This window comes from Oncorhynchus gorbuscha, linkage group LG05, assembly GCF_021184085.1.
Source record: "Oncorhynchus gorbuscha isolate QuinsamMale2020 ecotype Even-year linkage group LG05, OgorEven_v1.0, whole genome shotgun sequence".
Lineage (NCBI taxonomy): Eukaryota > Metazoa > Chordata > Actinopteri > Salmoniformes > Salmonidae > Oncorhynchus > Oncorhynchus gorbuscha.
The window spans coordinates 47,760,535-47,782,759 of NC_060177.1; the positions used below are offsets into that span (position 1 = coordinate 47,760,535).

Consider the following 22,225-nt stretch of genomic DNA (forward strand, 5'->3'; position numbering starts at 1 on the left):
TTCTATTGATCTAGTCACTGGTGTTTCCTGCTTTAATTGTTGCTTGTAAGCAGGAATCAGGAGTATAGAATTATGGTCAGGTTTGCCAAATGGAAGGCGAGGTAGAGCTTTGTATGCATCTCTGTGTGTGGAGTAAAGGTGATACAGAGTTTTTTTCCCTCTGGTTGCACGTTTAACATGCTGATAGAAATTTGTTAAAACAGATTCAGTTTCTCTGCATGAAAGAGTTTTCTTATGGCGGAATACAGCTCCTTCAATGCTGTCTTAGTGCCAGCCTCTGACTGTGGTGGTAGGTAAACAGTTACGAAAAATACAGATGAAAACTAGGTAGATAGAGTATCTCATGATAAGCTGTAGACCACACTACCTCAGGCGAGCAATAGCTAGAGACTTCCGTAGATGTTGTGCACCAGCTGTTATTTACAAAAATACATAGTCCGCCGCCCTTTGTCTTACCAGACGCTGCTGTTCTATCCTGCCGGTACAGCGTATAACCAGCCAATTGTATGTTGATAGTGTCGTCATTCAGCCATGACTCCATGAAGCATAATATATTACAGTTTTGAATGTCCCGTTAGTGGTTTAATCTTCCGCGTAGGTCATCTATTTTATATTCCAAAGATTGCACATTTTCTTGCAGAATGAAAGGAAGTGGGGTTTTATTCGATCTCCTACGAATTCTCAGAAGGCAGCCCGAACTCCGGACCCTCTTTCTCTGCCTCCTATTCACGCAAATCGTGGGGATTTGGGCCTGTTTCCGAGAAAGTAGTATATCGTTCGCATCAGGCTCGTCAGACTCGTTAAATGAAAAAAAGTATTCTGCCAGTCTGTGGTGAGTAATCACAGTCCTGATGTCCAGAAGTTATTTTTGGTCATAAGAGACGGTAGCGGCAACATTATGTACAAAATAAGTAAAAAAATAAGTTACAAACAAAGCAAATAAACAAACAAAAAACACAATCGGTTGGGGACATGGAAAATGTCTGCCCTTTTCTCTGACGCCATTGCATCTACAAGGTAAAGTAGATACAATACTTTTCCTTGTATGCTGTACCTTGCATGCGGTACAAATGCATACCTCCTCTAAGAATATTAATTTATCTGCTTGAGAAGGTTTGCATCCTAAGCAACCTGTCTACACATAGTTTGAAGTATAATACCAACATAGCTACTGTAGTAGGTCAAAGCTGTGTGCTGGAAAACCTTGGTAGAGTATGAGTGGTATAGGCATTGTGGTGCTCTTGTGAATTTCCTTTCTTTTTCGGTTTCAGACCAATGCCTATTCTCTAAAACATTGTTTTGTGATTTGAATATTTATAGGGGTGACTAAGCATCAGGATATATGATAAACAGAGTAGCAGCAGTGCATATTATTATTAGATATACTAGATACATTAGGTACATAATATGGTAATATATAGTGTTGTTTCAATAGTTTACTGATATGTAAGCCTGGGTTCTCTTAGCCTGCAAAAGAAAGCTTCAGATGATCCATGTGTTTGATGTGAAGCTGTCTGGTGAAAGGTGTAAGTGACAGCATACAGATTGGGTGGAGAGGACAGGGTACCTGGTCATCCTGGATGAGGATGCTAAATACCACCATAGCTCGTCCAGGTGGAATGGTGATGTTCCCCCGGTCTGGACTGAGGTCCTCAAGGGCAGGGTTAGGGCCTTCCGAGATCTGCCCGTGTAGAAACCACAACATATTGCTCACATATTGTCATCAGAATGACAGGAATACGTTTATATAAAAGTGTGTATCAGCGTGCGTGTGTGTGTGTGTGTGTGTGTGTGTGTGTGTGTGTGTGTGTGTGTGTGTGTGTGTGTGTGTGTGTGTGTGTGTGTGTGTGTGTGTGTGTGTGTGTGTGTGTGTGTGTGTGTGTGTGTGTGTGTGTGTGTGTGGCATAAGTAGACCGGGTGACAGATAGACATCCATACTAAAATGCAACTGGCCTAATGATCTGACATGACCTAACCATAGGGAGGTCAAACAGGGGTCAGTTACAGTGACCTCACCTCAAAGTTGACCGTCACTGTCCCATATGTCCCCTTCTCTCTGACCAGGCTGAGAGGCACATACTGGTTCCTCCCTCTAGGCTCATCCACAATGATCTGTTCAGTCTGGAGGAGAGTAAAAAAGAGAGAGAGAGAGAGAATTAACATTGTCTTTAGTGATTATGAAAGGAATTAGTTCCTCTTCACAAGACCACAACTTTCACAGATGACATGATGAGCATATTGACTCTAAAACTAAACAAAAAGAAAACATGTTTCAGAATCGTAATTCCGGAGGCAGAGAGTCATTCATTGATTTCCAAGAAGCAAAATAATGATCCCGAATAAGACCCTAAGGGGGATGCAGGCAGGACCCAATACTATGGTTACCATAGTAACCATCGAAACTCCCACTGACAAGTTAATCCTAGGAGCAAACTGCAGCCTTTGTGGTTGTGCTGCCCCTGGCAACCCCAGACCCCTCCTGCACAACCATCTGCATGGATACCCTATGTGGCATTTGACCCCCCCCCCCCTTGCCCCACCCCTCCCCTATCCAAAGCTTCATTTCCTTATCCTGACTGTGGCTAAAGCCTTCCCTCTCAATCGAACATGGTACGTACTGTAGTAGGTAGCCGAACCTGGGATTCGCTTTACATTCAATGAAGGTTAAAACGGAACTGGTTGAATGGAATGTAGGCCTATGCGATAAGCAAGAATCGACACTAGATAGATAGATGTTTCTTACAGAGTTGAAGGAGATGATTCCGAAGGCATTGTCATTGGACAGGATGGTGATGGTGGCTCTGTTGGGCGTCCCAAGTCTCACCCCATTGGAGGAGCTCTGAAAGAAGAGAAAGGATGAGAAATCCATAGTATCCCCTTATCAGGCACAAGAAAACAGTATCATATCCCTTTTATATGAAGACAAAAATGTGCCATCTTTGAACCACTTTATATCTGAAAGGTGAGGCCAGTAACAAAGCCGGTACATTCACAAGGCCTCACATAAATGCTTTGAATGCATTTATCCGCCCCATGTAAATGTATGTAGTTCTAACGTTGAGCTGATCTTGTCTATTGTCACAGAAATGCCTTGGCGTTAAGCCTGGGGGAGCACACAAGAGTATATTCCACTTCATCTTTTTTTATTGTACTTTGACAGGTAAATATTTAAATGAGCCTTATAATTAGCTAGTAAATGACGGATTAATATGTATATGTTTCTAACTAACTTCGACTACAAATCTGTCTTCAGCCCAAATAACTGGTGGGCAGTTTGAAAGCAGAGAGAGCGCGCAATGGTGCTATCACATTGGCTGGTGATGATAAATTGGCACACGGAAAACATCCAAACAAATAAACAACAATTTGTGCGATGTCTGTACATTGGTCAACTAGGGGATTTCTCTTTGGGTATATTCAAAGTATTTATTCAAATGGCCCATCCATATCGGCACACCCCTTCTCCCACCCCTCACCGGTACCGGCTGTGCACGGGGAATGTATAAAAGGCATATGCGTTTCATATGTGTTTCAAAAGAGGTCACATACTATAAACATTGCCAAATTTTGTTACTGGTCACATACCGTAAATTCTGTCTGAAATTGATATCACACAAACACTCTCACTGCATGAAAAGCGGAGTTTCTGGGTGAAATCGGATCAACTATATTCCCGTGAAATTTGAGGTGCACGGTCGTAGGTGGGAAATGCCCAATCCTTTCTGCACACCCCCGCACATCCCCGAACACTGATACGCATGATGCGGGAATGTCTAGGATAGCAAGTTTCGGGAAATGTTCGGACTGCGCAACGCGTACATTTTTCAACCGCTGCAGGCGGGGTAATCCCTATTTCTCCATGAAGTGGAAGAGAAGCCCAGTGAAAAGAAACCAGCTCTCTGTGTCTTCATATTTATCCTGTTTTCCGATTTGTAACATTTATAAGAATGGTTTTGTTTTCAAAATTTAGCGAAAACATGTTTATCTAAACTGTTATGAGTGTTCTGGTTATTTTGATGTATCAAGTGTTTTGAACGCAACGTAACGTAAACAACACTGTTAGCTAGCCAGCTAGCCCCCGAATAGCAGCACTGCAGAAACTATTACACTCAACGGAACGACTTGATTAGTGTAGTGTCAACAACGCAGCCACTGCCAGCTAGCCTACTTCAGCAGTACTGTATCATTTTAATCATTTTAGTCAATAAGACTCTTGCTACGTAAGCTTAACTTCCTGAACATTCGAGACGTGTAGTCCACTTGTCATTCCAATCTCCTTTGCATTAGCGTAGCCTCTTCTGTAGCCTGTCAACTATGTGTCTGTCTATCCCTGTTCTCTCCTCTCTGCACAGACCATACAAACGCTCCACACCGCGTGGCCGCGGCCACCCTAATCTGGTGGTCCCAGCGCGCACGACCCACGTGGAGTTCCAGGTCTCCGGTAGCCTCTGGAACTGCCGATCTGCGGCCAACAAGGCAGAGTTCATCTCAGCCTATGCCTCCCTCCAGTCCCTCGACTTCTTGGCACTGACGGAAACATGGATCACCACAGACAACACTGCTACTCCTACTGCTCTCTCTTCGTCCGCCCACGTGTTCTCGCACACCCCGAGAGCTTCTGGTCAGCGGGGTGGTGGCACCGGGATCCTCATCTCTACCAAGTGGTCATTCTCTCTTTCTCCCCTTACCCATCTGTCTATCGCCTCCTTTGAATTCCATGCTGTCACAGTTACCAGCCCTTTCAAGCTTAACATCCTTATCATTTATCGCCCTCCAGGTTCCCTCGGAGAGTTCATCAATGAGCTTGATGCCTTGATAAGCTCCTTTTTTCACCTCTCACAGTGCTGGGCGACTAACCTCCCCACATCTACATTTGACTCATTCCTCTCTGCCTCCTTTCCACTCCTCTCCTCTTTTGACCTCACCCTCTCACCTTCCCCCCCTACTCACAAGGCAGGCAATACGCTCGACCTCATCTTTACTATAGATGCTGTTCTTCCACTAACCTCATTGCAACTCCCCTCCAAGTCTCCGACCACTACCTTGTATCCTTTTCCCTCTCGCTCTCATCCAACACCTCCCACACTGCCCCTACTCGGATGGTATCGCGCCGTCCCAACCTTCGCTCTCTCTCCCCCGCTACTCTCTCCTCTTCCATCCTATCATCTCTTCCCTCTGCTCAAACCTTCTCCAACCTATCTCCTGATTCTGCCTCCTCAACCCTCCTCTCCTCCCTTTCTGCATCCTTTGACTCTCTATGTCCCCTATACTCCAGGCCGGCTCGGTCCTCCCCTCCCGCCCCGTGGCTCGACGACTCATTGCGAGCTCACAGAACAGGGCTCCGGGCAGCCGAGCGGAAATGGAGGAAAACTCGCCTCCCTGCGGACCTGGCATCCTTTCACTCCCTCCTCTCTACATTTTCCTCCTCTGTCTCTGCTGCTAAAGCCATTTTCTACCACTCTAACTTCCAAGCATCTGCCTCTAACCCTAGGAAGCTCTTTGCCACCTCCTCCCTCCTGAATATTCCTCCCCCTCTCCTCCCTCTCTGCAGATGACTTCGTCAACCATTTTGAAAAGAAGGTCGATGACATCAGATCCTCGTTTGCTAAGTCAAACGGCACCGCTGGTTCTGCTCACACTGCCCTACCCTGTGCTCTGACCTCTTTCTCCCCTCTCTCCAGATGAAATCTTGCGTCTTGTGACGGCCGGCCGCCCAACAACCTGCCCGCTTGACCCTATCCCCTCCTTTCTTCTCCAGACCATTTCCGGAGACCTTCTCCCTTACCTCACCTTGCTCATCAACTCATCCCTGACCGCTGGCTACGTCCCTTCCGTCTTCAAGAGAGCGAGAGTTGCACCCCTTCTGAAAAAACCTACACTTGATCCCTCCGATGTCAACAACTACAGACCAGTATCCCTTCTTTCTTTTCTCTCCAAAACTCTTGAACGTGCTGTCCTTGGCCAGCTCTCCCGCTATCTCTCTCTGAATGACCTTCTTGATCCAAATCAGTCAGGTTTCAAGACTAGTCATTCAACTGAGACTGCTCTTCTCTGTATCACGGAGGCGCTCCGCACTGCTAAAGCTAACTCTCTCTCCTCTGCTCTCATCCTTCTAGACCTATCGGCTGCCTTCGATACTGTGAACCATCAGATCCTCCTCTCCACCCTCTCCGAGTTGGGCATCTCCGGCACGGCCCATGCTTGGATTGCGTCCTACCTGACAGGTCGCTCCTACCAGGTGGCGTGGCGAGAATCTGTCTCCTCACCACGCGCTCTCACCACTGGTGTCCCCCAGGGCTCTGTTCTAGGCCCTCTCCTATTCTCGCTATACAACAAGTCACTTGGCTCTGTCATAACCTCACATGGTCTCTCCTATCATTGCTATGCAGACGACACACAATTAATCTTCTCCTTTCCCCCTTCTGATGACCAGGTGGCGAATCGCATCTCTGCATGTCTGGCAGACATATCAGTGTGGATGACGGATCACCACCTCAAGCTGAACCTCGGCAAGACGGAGCTGCTCTTCCTCCCGGGGAAGGACTGCCCGTTCCATGATCTCGCCATCACGGTTGACAACTCCATTGTGTCCTCCTCCCAGAGCGCTAAGAACCTTGGCGTGATCCTGGACAACACCCTGTCATTCTCAACTAACATCAAGGCGGTGGCCCGTTCCTGTAGGTTCATGCTCTACAAGATTACGACCCTGCCTCACACAGGAAGTGGAGCAGGTCCTAATCCAGGGACTTGTCATCTCCCGTCTGGATTACAGCAACTCGCTGTTGGCTGGGCTCCCTGCCTGTGCCATTAAACCCCTACAACTCATCCAGAACGCCGCAGCCCGTCTGGTGTTCAACCTTCCCAAGTTCTCTCACGTCACCCCGCTCCTCCGCTCTCTCCACTGGCTTCCAGTTGAAGCTCGCATCCGCTACAAGACCATGGTGCTTGCCTACGGAGCTGTGAGGGGAACGGCACCTCAGTACCTCCAGGCTCTGATCAGGCCCTACACCCAAACAAGGGCACTGCGTTCATCCACCTCTGGCCTGCTCGCCTCCCTACCACTGAGGAAGTACAGTTCCCGCTCAGCCCAGTCAAAACTGTTCGCTGCTCTGGCCCCCCAATGGTGGAACAAACTCCCTCACGACGCCAGGACAGCGGAGTCAATCACCACCTTCCGGAGACACCTGAAACCCCACCTCTTTAAGGAATACCTAGGATAGGATAAGTAATCCTTCTCACCCCCCCCTTTAAGATTTAGATGCACTATTGTAAAGTGACTGTTCTACTGGATGTCATAAGGTGAATGCACCAATTTGTAAGTCGCTCTGGATAAGAGTGTCTGCTAAATGACTTAAATGTAAATGTAAATGAGAGAAAAACGAGAGAACAAGATTGTGTCTCGGATGATTTTTATTTCTGTTATAAATATTTTGGCTGTTTCGTTTTTTTTTTACAAAGGATGACTGTATTTACATGTAAATATGAACCATGCAAATTACAGTTGAAGTCGGAAGTTTACATACACCTTAGCCACATTTAAACTCTGTTTTTCACAATTCCTGACCTTTTGTCCTAGTACAAATTCCCTGTCATAGGTCAGTTAGAATCACCACTTAATTTTAAGAATATGAAAAGTCAGAATAATAGTAGAGAAAATGATTTATTTCAGCTTTTATTTCTTTCATCACATTCCCAGTGGGTCAGAAGTGGTCATACACTCAATTAGTATTTGGTAACATTGCCTTTAAATTGTTTAACCTGGGTCAAACGATTCGGGTAGCCTTCCACAAGCTTCCCACAATAAGTTGGGTGAATTTTGTTCTATTCCTCCTGACAGAGCTGGTGTAACTGAGTCAGGTTTGTCGGCCTCCTTGCTCGCACACACTTTTTCAGTTCTGCCCACAAATTTTCTATAGGATTGAGGTCTGGGCTTTGTGATGGCCACTCCAATACCTTGACTTTGTTGTCCTTAAGCCATTTTGCCATAACTTTGGATGGATGCTTGGGGTCATTGTCCATGGAAGACCCATTTGCGACCAAGCTTTAACTTCCCAACTGAGGTCTTGAGATGTTGCTTCAATATATCCACACAATTGTCCTTCCTCATTTATTTTGTGAAGTGCATCAGTCCCTCCTGCAGTAAAGCACCCCCACAACTTGATGCTTCACGGTTGGGAAGGCGTTCTTCGGCTTGCAAGCCTCCCCCTTTTTCCTCCAAACATAACGATGGTCATTATGGCTAAACAGCTCTATTTTTGTTTCATCAGACCAGAGAACATTTCTCCAAAAAGTACGATGTTTGTCTTAATGTGTGGTTGCAAACCGTAGTCTGGCATTTTTATGCCGGTTTTGGCATTGGCTTCTTCCTTGCTGAGCGGCCTTTCAGGTTATGTCGATATAGGACTTGTTTTACTGTGGATATAGATACTTTTGTAACAGGTTTCCTCCATCTTCACAAGGTCCTTTGCTGTTTTTCTGGGATTGATTTGCACTTTTCGCACCAAAGTATGTTCATCTCTAAGAGACAGAACGAGTCTCCTTCTTGAGCGGTATGATGGCTGCGTGGTCACACAGGAAGCGGCGCAGGTCCTAATCCAGGCACTTGTCATCTCCCGTCTGGATTACTGCAACTCGCTGTTGGCTGGGCTCCCTGCCTGTGCCATTAAACCCCTTCAACTCATCCAGAACGCCGCAGCCCGTCTGGTGTTCAACCTTCCCAAGTTCTCTCATGTCACCCCGCTCCTCCGTTCTCTCCACTGGCTTCCAGTTGAAGCTCGCATCCGCTACAAGACCATGGTGCTTGCCTACGGAGCTGTGAGGGGAACGGCACCTCAGTACCTCCAGGCTCTGATCAGGCCCTACTCCCAAACAAGGGCACTGCGTTCATCCACCTCTGGCCTGCTCGCCTCCCTACCACTGAGGAAGTACAGCTCCCGCTCAGCCCAGTCAAAACTGTTCGCTGCTCTGGCCCCCCCAATGGTGGAACAAACTCCCTCACGACGCCAGGACAGCGGAGTCAATCACCACCTTCCGGAGACACCTGAAACCCCACCTCTTTAAGGAATACCTAGGATAGGATAAGTAATCCCTCTCACCCCCCCCCCCCCTTAAGATTTAGATGCACTATTGTAAAGTGACTGTTCCACTGGATGTCATAAGGTGAATGCACCAATTTGTAAGTCGGTCTGGATAAGAGCGTCTGCTAAATGACTTAAATGTAAATGTAAATGTGTTTATATTTGCGTACTATTTTTGTACAGATGAATGTGGTACCTTCAGGCATTTGGAAATTGCTCCCAAGGATGAACCAGACCTGTGGAGTCTTGGCTGATTTATTTTGATTTTCCCATGATATAAAGCAAAGAGGCACTGAGTTTGAAGGTAAGTCTTGAAATACATCCACAGGTACACCTCCAATTGACTCAAATTATGTCTATTAGCCTATCAGAAGCTAAAGCCATGACATCGTTTTCTGGAATTTTCCAAGCTGTTTAAAGGCACAGTCAACGTAGTGTATGTAAACTTATGACCCACTGGAATTGTGATACAGTGAGTTATAAGTGAAATAATCTGTCTCTAAACAATTGTTGGAAACATTACTTGTGTCATGCACAGGGTAGATGTCCTAACCGACTTGCCAAAACTATAGTTTGTTAACAAGAAATTGCAAATTTGTGGAGTGGTTGTAAAACAAGTTTTAATGACTCCAAACTAAGTGTATGTAAACTTCTGACTTCAATTGTATATGTATTTTAAAAGTTTAATTTTCATATAAATTTTTTCTAACGGTCCCAATGCTAATTGCTAATCACTAGCGTTATCTTGCGCAGTGGTAGGTGATAGCTAGCCTACCATTTCACTCTACTAGCTAGCTTATGTTGTGGTTGTTAGCTAGCTGTTCATGGGGTTTTGCCACATTTAATACGCAACGCTCTTCTATAGTTTATGTGTACAATTAGCACTGTATAAATGTGAGTGAATGAGATGTACTGTTGTTGCCCATACAATGCAGGGTGTCGTAGCTATATACATATCTAGTGAGAGAAGGCTGTGTTTACACAGGAGAAAAAGAGTGAAACTATTAAAGGTATGTGTCACGTCCTGACCTTAGTTCCTTTTTTATATGTCTCTATTTTAGTTTGGTCAGTGAGTTGGGGTGGACATTCTATGTAATGTTCTGTGTTATATTTCTAGGTGTTTGGCCTGGTATGGTTCCCAATCAGAGGCAGCTGTCAATCGTTGTCTCTGATTGAGAACCATACTTAGGCAACCTGTTTTCCCACTATGGTTTGTGGGTAGTTGTTTTCCGTTTCAGTGTTTGCACCATACGGGACTGTTTCGGTTTTCATTTATTCTCTTGTTGTTTTGTGTTTAGTGTTCAGTTTATTAAAGGAAATATGAACACGTACCACGCTGCGCCTTGGTCCTCACCTTCTTCCACCAACGACAATCGTTACAGTATGTTTAACGCCCTTTTTACATACGATAGCGAGGCGCTGCACCGGTGTCCTGGTCACCAAAAGAGACCATGTGCTTATATCCAGTGCGGGTTCGTGCTCCACCTCCTGTATTAAGAGATTGTGAGGTGGGCGTATCTCTCAGGTTTACCTGAGAGCATAGGGGACACAATCTTGGAGAAACATCCAAAGAAGTGTTGCCAGAGGAGAAAGCGGGTTCGCCTTTTGGACAAGTAGCTTCTGTGTAACACTAGGGTTGTTACTCCTGTATTACTGCTGGTCCTATTACCTGTTTCAAGTGCTTTATTTGAGTCTAGAATGAAAACAGATGTCGAATTGCACCCACCTGGTTTAGAGTGTTATGTTTCCTACTCTATTACAGATATCGGTAGCTCTGTGCACTGCCAGTATCACATGCATAACGTGTTGCATATCTCCTTTGATTATAATGACTTTTGGGTGTTTGTGGGCGATACATCCAGTGCACGGAGCCAAAGGCATGTGGTGACCCTTTCAACCAGGTGGATGGAATTCAACTATTGTTTTCACAATTCCCGAGCAGACGCACACAAGCCGAAAACCGGTGTGGCGGTAATACGGTCACCGCAACAGCCCTACTTGAGACTGGCATTTGTTTACTGTGTTCTATTTTCTTCGTTTTTTTGCTACTAGATGCATGGTCGAGAGGAGTTAATGTTGACCTGATGAGCAATGAGGAGGATGGTCTGCACAACGGCAAACCAGTGTGGTTCATCAACTATAGCGCCACAGTAACCCCAATAGATGCAGAGGTCAATGGAACTCAACCAAAACAATGGAAATGCCATGGAAACATGTGGGGGAAAGATGCCGTGGGGGAAAGATCCCGAGTCTCCTCATTGCCCCCCAGCAAAATTTGCCTACATTTAGGCAATTGTTTACATGTGTATTTCACACTCTGCTAAGGTAACAATTGGAGTATAATGCTTGGAAGAATGCCAACCCCAATACATGTTCATGTCATCATCACCAATCAACTACATTATAGTTAAAAAGGACTTTGAATACCACTACCGATTTCTCTATGCCAGCTATGCTACCAGCTCATACGAACAGTAGTTAACATTTAGCAGTCACTTCTTCTAAACCTGAAAAGTAACTTCTTCTAAATGTTATGAAGTGAAAACAGACAAAAATATCAAAATCTGACTTTAGTAACCACATTGTAGGTCTGTTACAAAATATCAATCATGACGGATTTTCAGAATATCCATTTGTTACATCAGATTTGTTGAATGGGCGCCAATCCAGCGTCCTTCTTATATCCCCCACGGTCTGCTTTCCATTGACCTCTTTACCGCATCGATGTAGGCCAATGGCGGTCAGTGCCATTTAAGATGAGGGAGGGCGATTTTCATATTTCATTCACCCAGTTTAATGTAACAGCGATAGGTTTAGGCTTCTACATGACATTCACATTTTCCCTATTTCCATCATGAGGCTGCTACAACCTAGCCTATGAATGACAGTTTACAACGTAGGTAAACACAGGTTGAGAGATACATTTGAGCTGACCGACAGTGACACATGGACAGACTGCCGCCTTGCACACTCTTGCCTCCATCTAGCTGATATAGGGTGTAATCGTTAGTTCAACAGTTGCAAACAAAAGTTTCTATTGGACAAATTCAGGTATGTTTACTATTTTGTTCAGTTTGTTTCCGTTTAAGAAACATTTTAACAGAATTGGCAGAATGAATACACCCCTGATCACATGTAAACACAGTTCACTTTCATAAAAAACACGTTGTATTCATTCTCGCATCGACAGTATCTCTCTCTATTTCTCTCTTGCTTCTCCTTCATTTTGGAATTAATTTATTTTGTTCAAAACTGTTAAACTCCTGTCTTTCTCTCTCTTTGAGTCAACTACTCACCACATTTTATGCACTGCAGTGCTAGCTAGCTGTTGCTTATGCTTTTAGTACTATTGTTACGTCCGTGGTTAGAAGGAGACAAGGTGCAGCGTGGTAGGTGTACATTATACTTTTATTTTAAATGACACCAAAAAACAACAAAATGCAAAACGAAAGTAAAGATATATGCAGTGCAGAAAGCAACTACACACAAACAAGATCCCACAACTGAAGATGGGAAAAAGGGCTGCCTAAGTATGATCCCCAATGAGAGACAAAGATAGACAGCTGCCTCTGATTGGGAACCATACCCGGCCAACAAAGAAACAGACAAACTAGAATGCCCACCCAAATCACACAACTAAATTCATTCTCTCATCCTTTGATTGGGCGGACAACATGTCAGTTAATATTGCAAGAGTTCTGATAGGTTGGAGGACGTCAAACGGAAGTTGTCATGAGTATAGTGTAAGTTTATGGAACGGGGTGAGAACAGTGAGCCTCCTAGGTTTTGTATTGAAGTCAATGTACCCAGAGGAGGACAGAAGCTAGCTGTCCTCCGGCTATACCATGGTGCTACCCTACAGAGCGCTGTTGAGACTAAAAGCATGCATTTGGTTTTACTAGCGTTTAAGAGCAGTTGGAGGCCACGTAAAGAGTGTTGTATGGCATTGGAGGTTAGATAGCACTGTGTCCAAGGAAGGGCCAGAAGTATACAGAATGGTGTCGTCTGTGTAGAGGCGGATCAGGGAATCGCCCGCAGCAAAAGCAACATCATTGATATATATATAGAGAGAGAGAAAATAGTCTGCCCGAGAATTGAACCCTGTGGCACCCCCAAAGAGACTGCCAGAGGACCGGACAACATGACTTCCGATTTGACACACTGAACTCTGTCTGCAAAGTAGTTGGAGAACCAGGCAAGGCAGTCATTAGAAAAACCGAGGCAACGGAGTCTGCCGATAAGAATATGGTGATTGACGGAGTCGAAAGCCTTGGCCAGGTCGATAAAGACGGCTGCACAGTACTGTCTTTTATTGATGGCGGTTATGATATCGTTTATTACCTTGAGCGTGGCTGAGGTGCACCCGTGACCGGCTCGGAAACCAGATTGCACAGCGGAGAAGGTACGGTGGGATTCGAGATGGTCAGTGATCTGTGTGTTGACTTGGCTTTCAAAGACCTTAGATAGGCAGGGCAGGATGGATATAGGTCTGTAACAGTTTGGGTCCAGGGTGTCTCCCCCCTCTGAAGAGGGGGATGACTGCGGCAGCTTTCCAATCCTTGGGGATCTCAGACGATATGAAAGAGAGGTTGAACAGGCTGGTAATAGGGGTTGCGACAATGGCGGTGGATAGTTTCAGAAATAGAGGGTCCAGATTGTCAAGTCCAGCTGATTTGTACGGGTCCAGGTTTTGCAGCTCTTTCAGAACATCTGCTATCTGGATTTGGGTAAAGGAGAAGCTGGGGAGGCTTGGGCGAATAGCTGCAGGGGGGGGGGGGTGTTGGCCGAGGTTGGAGTAGCCAGGAGGAAGGCATGGCCAGCCGTTGAGAAATGCTTGTTGAAGTTTTCGATTATCATGGATTTATCGGTGGTGACCGTGTTACCTAGCCTCAGTGGAGTGGGCAGCTGGGAGGAGGTGCTCTTGTTCTCCTCAGAGAGGTTGTATCTCTGGACATGCTGGTTGTAATGGGTGAGGTCACCGCTTGTGTGGGAGGTGGGACAAAGGAGGTATCAGAGGTATGAAGAGTGGAACTAGGGGCTCCATTGTAAACTAAAACAATGATAACTAACCTGAACAACAGTATACAAGGCATATTGACATTTGAGAGAGACATACAGCGAGGCATAAAGTAATCGCAGGTGTTGATTGGGAGAGCTAGCTAAAACAACGGGTGAGACAACAACAGCTAATCAGCTAACACAACAACAGCAGGTAAAATGGCGATGACTAGGCACAGAGCCTGAGTTCAGAGCCTGAGTTCGCGGAGTTCGCGGCTGGGGCCGACAGATAAACAAATAAATAAACAGAATGGAGTACCGTGATTAATGGACAGTCCAGCAATCCTCGGCTATGGAGCCAAGTGATCATAGTGTCCAGGGGACAGCAGTAGATGGAACAGGGAAGCCGCCACTAAGCTAGCACGCGGTTGACCCAGCGTTTAAAGTTAGTAGCTCTCCGACGGAGGCCGGTTGAAGGCACAGCGGATGGAGTATTCGTCGGCAGACCAGTCGTGGTGGTGCGGCGGGGCGCCGTGTCGACAGATAATCCAAGCCAGATGGCAAAAGAGGTATTGTAGAATTTAGTTTGCTATCCGGGAGATGCGCCTGGCTCACGGCTAACTGGTGCTAGCTTTGTGGCAGTGGCGTTAGCCACTATAGCGAATCGGGAGCAGCGGTGATCCGATGCCAAGGTCCAGAGTTTACAGCAAGGATCCGGTGGAGTATTGGGCTCTGGCCGTGTATGAGTGGGGTTCGGGTGAACAGCTGAGTAGGCCGGGAGGTGGGCCTCAGGGATAGCTTCGGTACTGGGTGCCACGGTGAGTGCAAGCTAGCTGTGAGCTAGCTAGCTGAAAGCTGTGAGCTAGCTAGCTGCAAGCTAGCTGTTAAGATCAGAAGTAGTGGTCCAGGGATTACGGCAGGAATCCGGCGTTGTTGTGGTGCGACAGTCCGATACTGGTAGACTGGTGAATATTATCCAGGCTAAGAACAGGGCTGGTATCTTCTGTGCAGAAGGTAAAAGCCTCTAGCAGTGGCTAACAATGACTAAATAGCTTGTAGCTAATTAGCTGGTTAGCTTCTGGAGGTTCCTGAATGTGTTCTAAAATTTTAATTTGTAAAATAATAGCGATACCGTATCACATTGGGTGAGGCAGGTTACCGGAAGGTATAATCGAATTAAAAATCGAAAAGAGATTGAAAAATTTTGTGAAATATATATACAAAAAATACAAAAAATACAAAAGTACACGAGACACGAACAAAACACGTCTTCACTGCTACGCATGTGCAGTCTTGAGCAAGTGCAAGATCATATAACTGACATTTATAGGAGTGACGTGGGCGGATGTAGATTGAGATGTAATGCAATTGATGTTAAACGTGCACCAGAATTTCAAGATATGTCCTGGTTATGTGGGTAGAACTATGTGGTCCTTCCAGTTTCCGTTTCCGGACATATACAAGTCCCTGCATGTCCGTGCACTAAAGTGATCCATTTTCGGAGATACAGTATACAGGATGTATGCAGGGCAATACACAGCTCGACACTTGCACATTTCCAGAAACTGTATGTTTTCCGACTAAAGTTCTGTAGTTGAAAGTCAGATTAATAAAATAGCTAATTTAAAACGTTCACATGCATTGCAAGGAGAACAATTGACCTAAAAATGCTGTTTACATGGACACATCTGAAATCAGATTACCTGACAGTGTGCCCAATGCAGAACCATTGTGTGTGTGCGGGTGCGGGTACGTGTGAATGTGCGTGTGTGTGTGAGACTGAGTGAGAAAAAGAGCTTAGCCCCTCTGCTTTCACCTCTCTATTCAGACATGGCTTTTCCCAGCTGTAACAGAGCTTTCTTTCAGGGGCTGAGCTCTTGTTGTGACCGACACACAGACACAGAATCCACACGCTCTCACAATCCAGCCTGCAGGCCCTGCCAGGGGCCCGTTCCCTCTGGGACACAAACACAGCCCACCAACAACCAACCCTCCACAGGAATCCCAGCCCCCCAGCCCAGCCCAGCCATGCCCTGCACCCCAAGCCCAGACCTTAGCAGTATGCACGGGATAAGTGGACAGAACCTGTCATGGTCTTGCCAAGCAGGGTGGTAGCATTACAGTATGAGGGACCGTTCCTGGACTTTTTGCTGAGCTCATTGGGATTTTGTGCTAAACTCAATTCCAGCTCTCCCTGTGTTTTGGATTAACTTAATTCTACATTTCCTCTATTATAAAAATAAAAGCTTTATCCAGCATTATAGGAAGTGTAGCCCAGCCGGTGATTACAAAATTACTCAAAAGAAGAAAGGGAACACCAAACACTCATCTCCAACCAATCGTATCCTGTCCAAAACAACTGTCCTTCCATCATTTTCAAATTTATTGAGCCTAACAACTTTCTGCTTGTCAGAAATGACTGATTCACCAAGCCATCGTCCTCTCCTACCCTGTGCTTTATATGTGAGGCCCCAAGGCACGTAGCTCATCATCCAGCCAGACCTTCGCTTGCCCTGCCTCTCTTTCACAGAGCCATTAGTCAGAGTGTGTGGACAGGCATACAGTGGGAGCCAGGCCCTTCATCATCCATCACATGTCGGCAGCCAGCTAATGACACCATGGCAATCAGACTCTAGGTGCAAGGCATCCTGCACAGCCGCCGTCAACACAGAAAAAAATGTATCATTACTCTCTATGCATCGTGGGAAGGGTTTCTTTCTGCAGAGCTGTTTGCCTGTGCCATGGACGCCTAAACTCATGTCAGGCTCTAGATTATACCCTTCTACTGTGAGGGAATACTCAGATCTGTTCTCTAGCATTTTCCCTCCCTACCACGTCTCACCAGCTACAGGAAACACATTGGTTTCTCTGGTCTGTTTGATGGTGTGAAACGGCTGTCTTGATGTGACTTCACACAGCCTGGGCTTCAATCTACTGTGTGGTGAAGCCTTGGCTGTCAAAATGGCTGTCTGCTCACAAAGGTGTCTTTAAGTGGGGCTCTCTTCAGCGGCCTAGCCTTGGAGAAGCCATATAGGAACACACCAAAGGGCATCCAGGGCCTCTCAAGTCTTTCTGCTGGGGTTGTAAAGGCAGGGCTCCGGGGCCCCCAACTCAGCAGTGGTTGGACCAGGATGAGGGTTTAAGGTACTCAGGGGCAGGATGGGAACACTAGAGATCTTTGTGGGATAACTGACTAAGGTTCTACATCGGAGGCCAAAAGAAGGAGGCCTCATTTTTTACTCACAGACACACTCATGAGCATTACAACGAATACACAAACACACACATATTAACACATGAGCGTAGTATGAGGGCAACCATAACAACCACTGACATTAAATGACCGCTGACACACACACATGCACACACAGACCTCCCAACCCAACACGCACTCTTTTCATTACCTGTAGCCTAAGGTTGAAGACAAAGGTCTCATCGGCCTCGGGCAGCTCGTCGTCCCTGACTGCGATGAAGACGGTCTTACTGGCCTCTGAGGACAGCAGGAAGGCTGCAGCCGTGGTGGCCTCAAAGTCCCCCGTGTCGTCTCCCTCCAACTGGAAGCAACAAGGACAGTTGATGTGGTCATCGTTATTGTCCTAATTTGGCATGATCGTTTACCACTCAAAACACACAAACTCGTACAGACAAATAGAATGCTGGGGTCACCTAAAGTGTTGAAACAGAAGATGACACTTTGTGTTTCATTCTCTGGGGATAATAGTGCTGACATTTAATGAACTGTAAAAACAATCAAAGAGCTTCTTCAGGCCTGGGAAAGTCCCAGGCAGGCCATCATTTCCCAGACACCCATGGGGAGGGAGCAGGCACTGGCTCCCATGTGGGAGCTGACACACATTCTGATGTGGGTGACAATAACTGCAGATGTCGACCTTTCATGTCACCCTCTACCTCCCACAGTAAAACGGTCACTGATCTATTCCCCTAAGGAGAACTGCGCATGAGAACTCAGGAGCAGATCAGTGAAACCAGGGGTTTGGGTTAAGGCTCCGTTGTGATGCCCTACTGCTGTGTGTTGCTAATCATGGCTTGTCACTGTTGCTTTAACAACACTTAACCTGTCCCCTACAAGACTTAGGTCAGAGAGGCTAAAGCCAGTTTAGAGAAGATTACATAAGCACACAAAGACATATCGAGATAACACTACAGTAGGTCGGAAACTCAACAGGTGACCTAAAAGAGTTCTCCTATGACCAGGCCGTTCCTACCAGAACCAGCGCGGTCACGTTGACCGGGTCTCCGATCCTCTCCACTACCAGGCGCACCACGGTGCGGCTGCTCTCGTTGACCACGAAGTCCGTCTGTCCCAGGAACCTCAGTTCAGCCGACTCGGGCCTGGCACTCGGGATGGACAGAGCCAGAATCAACCCAGCCAGTGTGAGGATAGTGTGCATTCCTGACAGAGGAACACAGACAGACAGAAGAGAGGATCAGATAGAGATGACTGAAGGGAACATGACATCTTTGACCTCTACTACCCTGCCAAAACTATAGTCCAGCTGCGAACCGGAATGTAAAGTGAAACTTGCACTAAAATATTCCATGCCTTAACCCGCGCTGTCTTTGGGTTGTCATGATGACTTGTCTAGATTCTCGTTTCACCCCGCTTGACTAGTGGAATTTGCCATCACATCCATCAACAATAATGTGATAGACAACGGTCTTCCTAGAGACAGTTGAGATAGTCTGTGGGATTTAATGAGTCAGCTTTACATGGTCTAAACACCAGTACTCCCACGCTCTCGTTCCTGCTAAGAATCCGAGAGCGACGCAGCCCACAGACAGTTGTCATGGCTAACAAAACAAACAGCACGACAAGTGGGTGTGGTCACCGTGTAATGCAAAGTTGTGGGTGTCCCATGTTCCTGATGTACATGATCACGTCTTTATAAAAATATTTCGAAATTACAAGGTTGGAAAATACACCAGCACTGAATGAAGTCATGTTTTCATTTTTTGGGGGAAGAAATGTCTTTGGAAACTTTGACTTTGAAAGCATCCAATTTTTCCTATGTTCCGTCCCTGTTAGATCACTTAGGTTATTTTCAGTATCATGGTGTGTTTCGTAGAGAAAACATGAACCAATAAAGGTGTCATGCTGGAGAACTGAATGGAACAATGACTTAGATTTAAAATTCTACTTTGCACACTATGATAAGCAAAAAATAATACAAATCAACAAACCATAAAATAAACAGATATTCAAAATATTGACACAGTATATATATCTTTACGTTTCTCTCTGAGAGAGAGAGAGAGAGAGAGAGAGAGAGAGAGAGAGAGAGAGAGAGAGAGAGAGAGAGAGAGAGAGAGAGAGAGAGAGAGATTACATGCATTTGTGTGCCTGGGTGTATGCCTGTGGTGGACAGGGTGCTGTGAAAGCTATCAAAAGTGGATTAAGAGCTGATGAGTAGCGGGGCAGGGCAGGGGAGGCAGAAGGAGCCGGGACAAAGAGGGGACAGTGGGGGAGTAAAGCCTGTTATTCTGCCTGCTGTCTCCCCTGGGGATGGGAACTTCCTGCCCCACTGACAGAGATCACATCACACTCAGAGACTCTCTCTCTCGCTCTCTCTATCACCCCGTAAGCCCACTCTCGCTGTATCACTTCATTGCTACACAGATGCCCACTAACACCAACACCGTTGTTACCACCCTATCACTCATATCCTCTGGCATACAGTGTTTCTCTCTCACTCTTAATCCTTCCCCTTACATTCACTCTTTATCTCTTGGCATTTATAAACAGCACCCCCCCCTCCCTCTCGTATTATTTTAAATGGATGGCAAACAAATGCAAACTTGATGAAATTCGGAGAGTGAGAAAGATTGCTTTTCGTTGCTCCGCAAAACCACACGTCCACTGACCCAAAAACCAAAGGTGTGATGCTGGGGAGATGCTGGGCGTGTTGCCTCAGCCTGGTTATGTGCAGAGCACCAGTCTTTGTCCTGACGCTGCCTCCACTGCCAACTCTGACACTGGGGCTCCTGAGCCATGCAGGGCCTGTCTGTCAGAACACAAGGCAGCGTGGAAAGCCTGGCTGAGCCTCCTGACATTGATAAGGCTCTGAAGAGTCCAACTCCAAACACTTCTGCCAGTACCACCACGGGACATACGTCCTCCTGGGAGCGTCAAAGGCCTCAGAGGCCAGAGACTGCAGACAGCAGGGTGAAAGGCCAGGCCAGTGGAGCACAGATTGAAGTGGCACCATACACACAGTACCAGATCTGTCCATCAGCCAGATAGAGAGTGAGAGGGGAGGGTAGAGGCCAGGACACTGGGGACCTGGCTGTCTCAATGCCAATCTCACAACAGACCCCTGAAGAGTTGACACACAGTCTGGATAGACAATGTAGCCTGCAAAGTGGAAACACATTGGATTTGATCAAATTCATATCAAATCAAGTTGCATTTACTGTTATTAGACTGCATATTCAGCTAAATCTTAAAGCTGGAATCAAGAAATATCCTCTAACCTCAATTTGGATTAAAATTACTACTTGAACGAGTTGGCTCTGTATGATCCGCTTACTCCGGACCCTGGCAACAACACATCCGCCATGCTGACCATCAGCATGGGGGTCCCTCAGTCTCCAGCTCCAACACCGTCACCCAGTTTGCTGACGACATGACGGTGGTAGGACTGATCACCGACGACGATGAGGCAGCCTATACGGAAGTCAGAGACCTGGCAGTGTGGTGCCAGGAAAACAACCTCTCCCTCAACATCAGCAAGACAAAGGAGCTGATCGTGGACTACAGGAAACGCAGGGCCGAGCACACCTTCGTCCACATCGACGGGGCTATAGTGGAGCGGGTCGAGAGCTTCGAGTTCCTCAGTGTCCACATCACTAAGGAATTAACATGGTCCACACACACCCACACAATTGTGAAGAGGGCACGACAACGCCTCTTCCCTCTCAGGAGGCTGAAACGATTTGGCAAGGGTCCTCAGGCCCTACAGCTGCACCATTGAGAGCATCTTGACTGGCTGCTTCACCGATTGGTACAGCAACAGCAAGGCATCCAACCACAAGACACCACAGAGTAGGGCTGTGGCAGTCATGTCAGCCGGTGATTGTCTAGCAAATAACTGCCAGTCTCACGGTAATCGACTGTTAATTAACAAACACATTTAACATCTCCTGGCTTCCACGCACAGCCACAGATGCAGACCGTTGGAACATCTACATTTTAAGAAGTCAAATAAATCCATCACCATAAATCCATTACTTACTGTAGACAGGTCTAAAGAAACATGATATGAAGAAAATGTAGTATGTTTCAGATGAACAGAATAGCATACTCTGAGTTGTACTGATATTATGCCCTGATCTATCTATGCCATATGGCTGTGGGCTACACTAGTTCATTTAGCAGAAAAATGTGCTTAGTTTTACATGATTTAATAGTATGAAGAATACAATTGAACATATCTGAATAAAATATAATTATTATATTATATTTTCTCCAAAGTACTTGAGGGAGTGCGCACACACAGTTATTCTGTGTTGAGCGGTAAAAAATAGTTTCAAGATATTTATGTAACTTTAGTTGTTCTACAGACGTTGGTCTATATGTTTTTGATTTTTAATACATTCTAAGGCTGCACGATGCAACTCTAATGATGATTTGAAATAAGTTGCATGAAAAAGGCATCTGCTTTGTTTTTTTTGCGCAGGCTTTACACACTTCACCAGTCTCTCATTCACAATTCGACAAACACATGATAATGCCTCGAATTTCACGTCAGCATTTCCTTTGTGTGTCCTTAATGCCCCCTAAAAAAATCCATGCATTTTGCGGCCAGTGGCCGTTTTGACCTTGGGCTGAATATAATAGTTATGAATTCTCTTATCCCGACTTGGCGCACCAAAGCACCTCTCCCTCACATGGCTCTCTGTCACGTGATTGGGTCTTTCTCACAGGCTGCAAGTGAAGACAGACACGTTGGGGAACGCAACTGTGCAAGTCCTTATCCAATTCCGAGGCACATACTGAAGATATTGGAAGAGCTGTCCACTTTTACTTTCATCAGCCAACAAAATGAGTAGACCGAACAAACAGAAAAAACACTAGCCTATGTCCATCTGCTATCCCGGGTGGTACAAAAGGTGACCTATTCTATTCAGTG

At 46.1% G+C, this 22,225-nt stretch overlaps 1 protein-coding gene across 1 annotated transcript in view; it reads right to left on the minus strand.

Annotated features, from left to right (window-relative positions):
- Positions 1-22,225, minus strand: part of adgrv1 (adhesion G protein-coupled receptor V1) — a 230,300-nt gene that overhangs the window by 187,771 nt on the left and 20,304 nt on the right. Inside the window, 5 exon segments of the mRNA XM_046350008.1 lie at positions 1,568-1,681; positions 2,017-2,121; positions 2,744-2,839; positions 17,480-17,629; positions 18,302-18,489. Of these exon segments, the coding sequence (XP_046205964.1) occupies positions 1,568-1,681; positions 2,017-2,121; positions 2,744-2,839; positions 17,480-17,629; positions 18,302-18,487 (651 nt within the window). The 5' untranslated portion in view covers positions 18,488-18,489.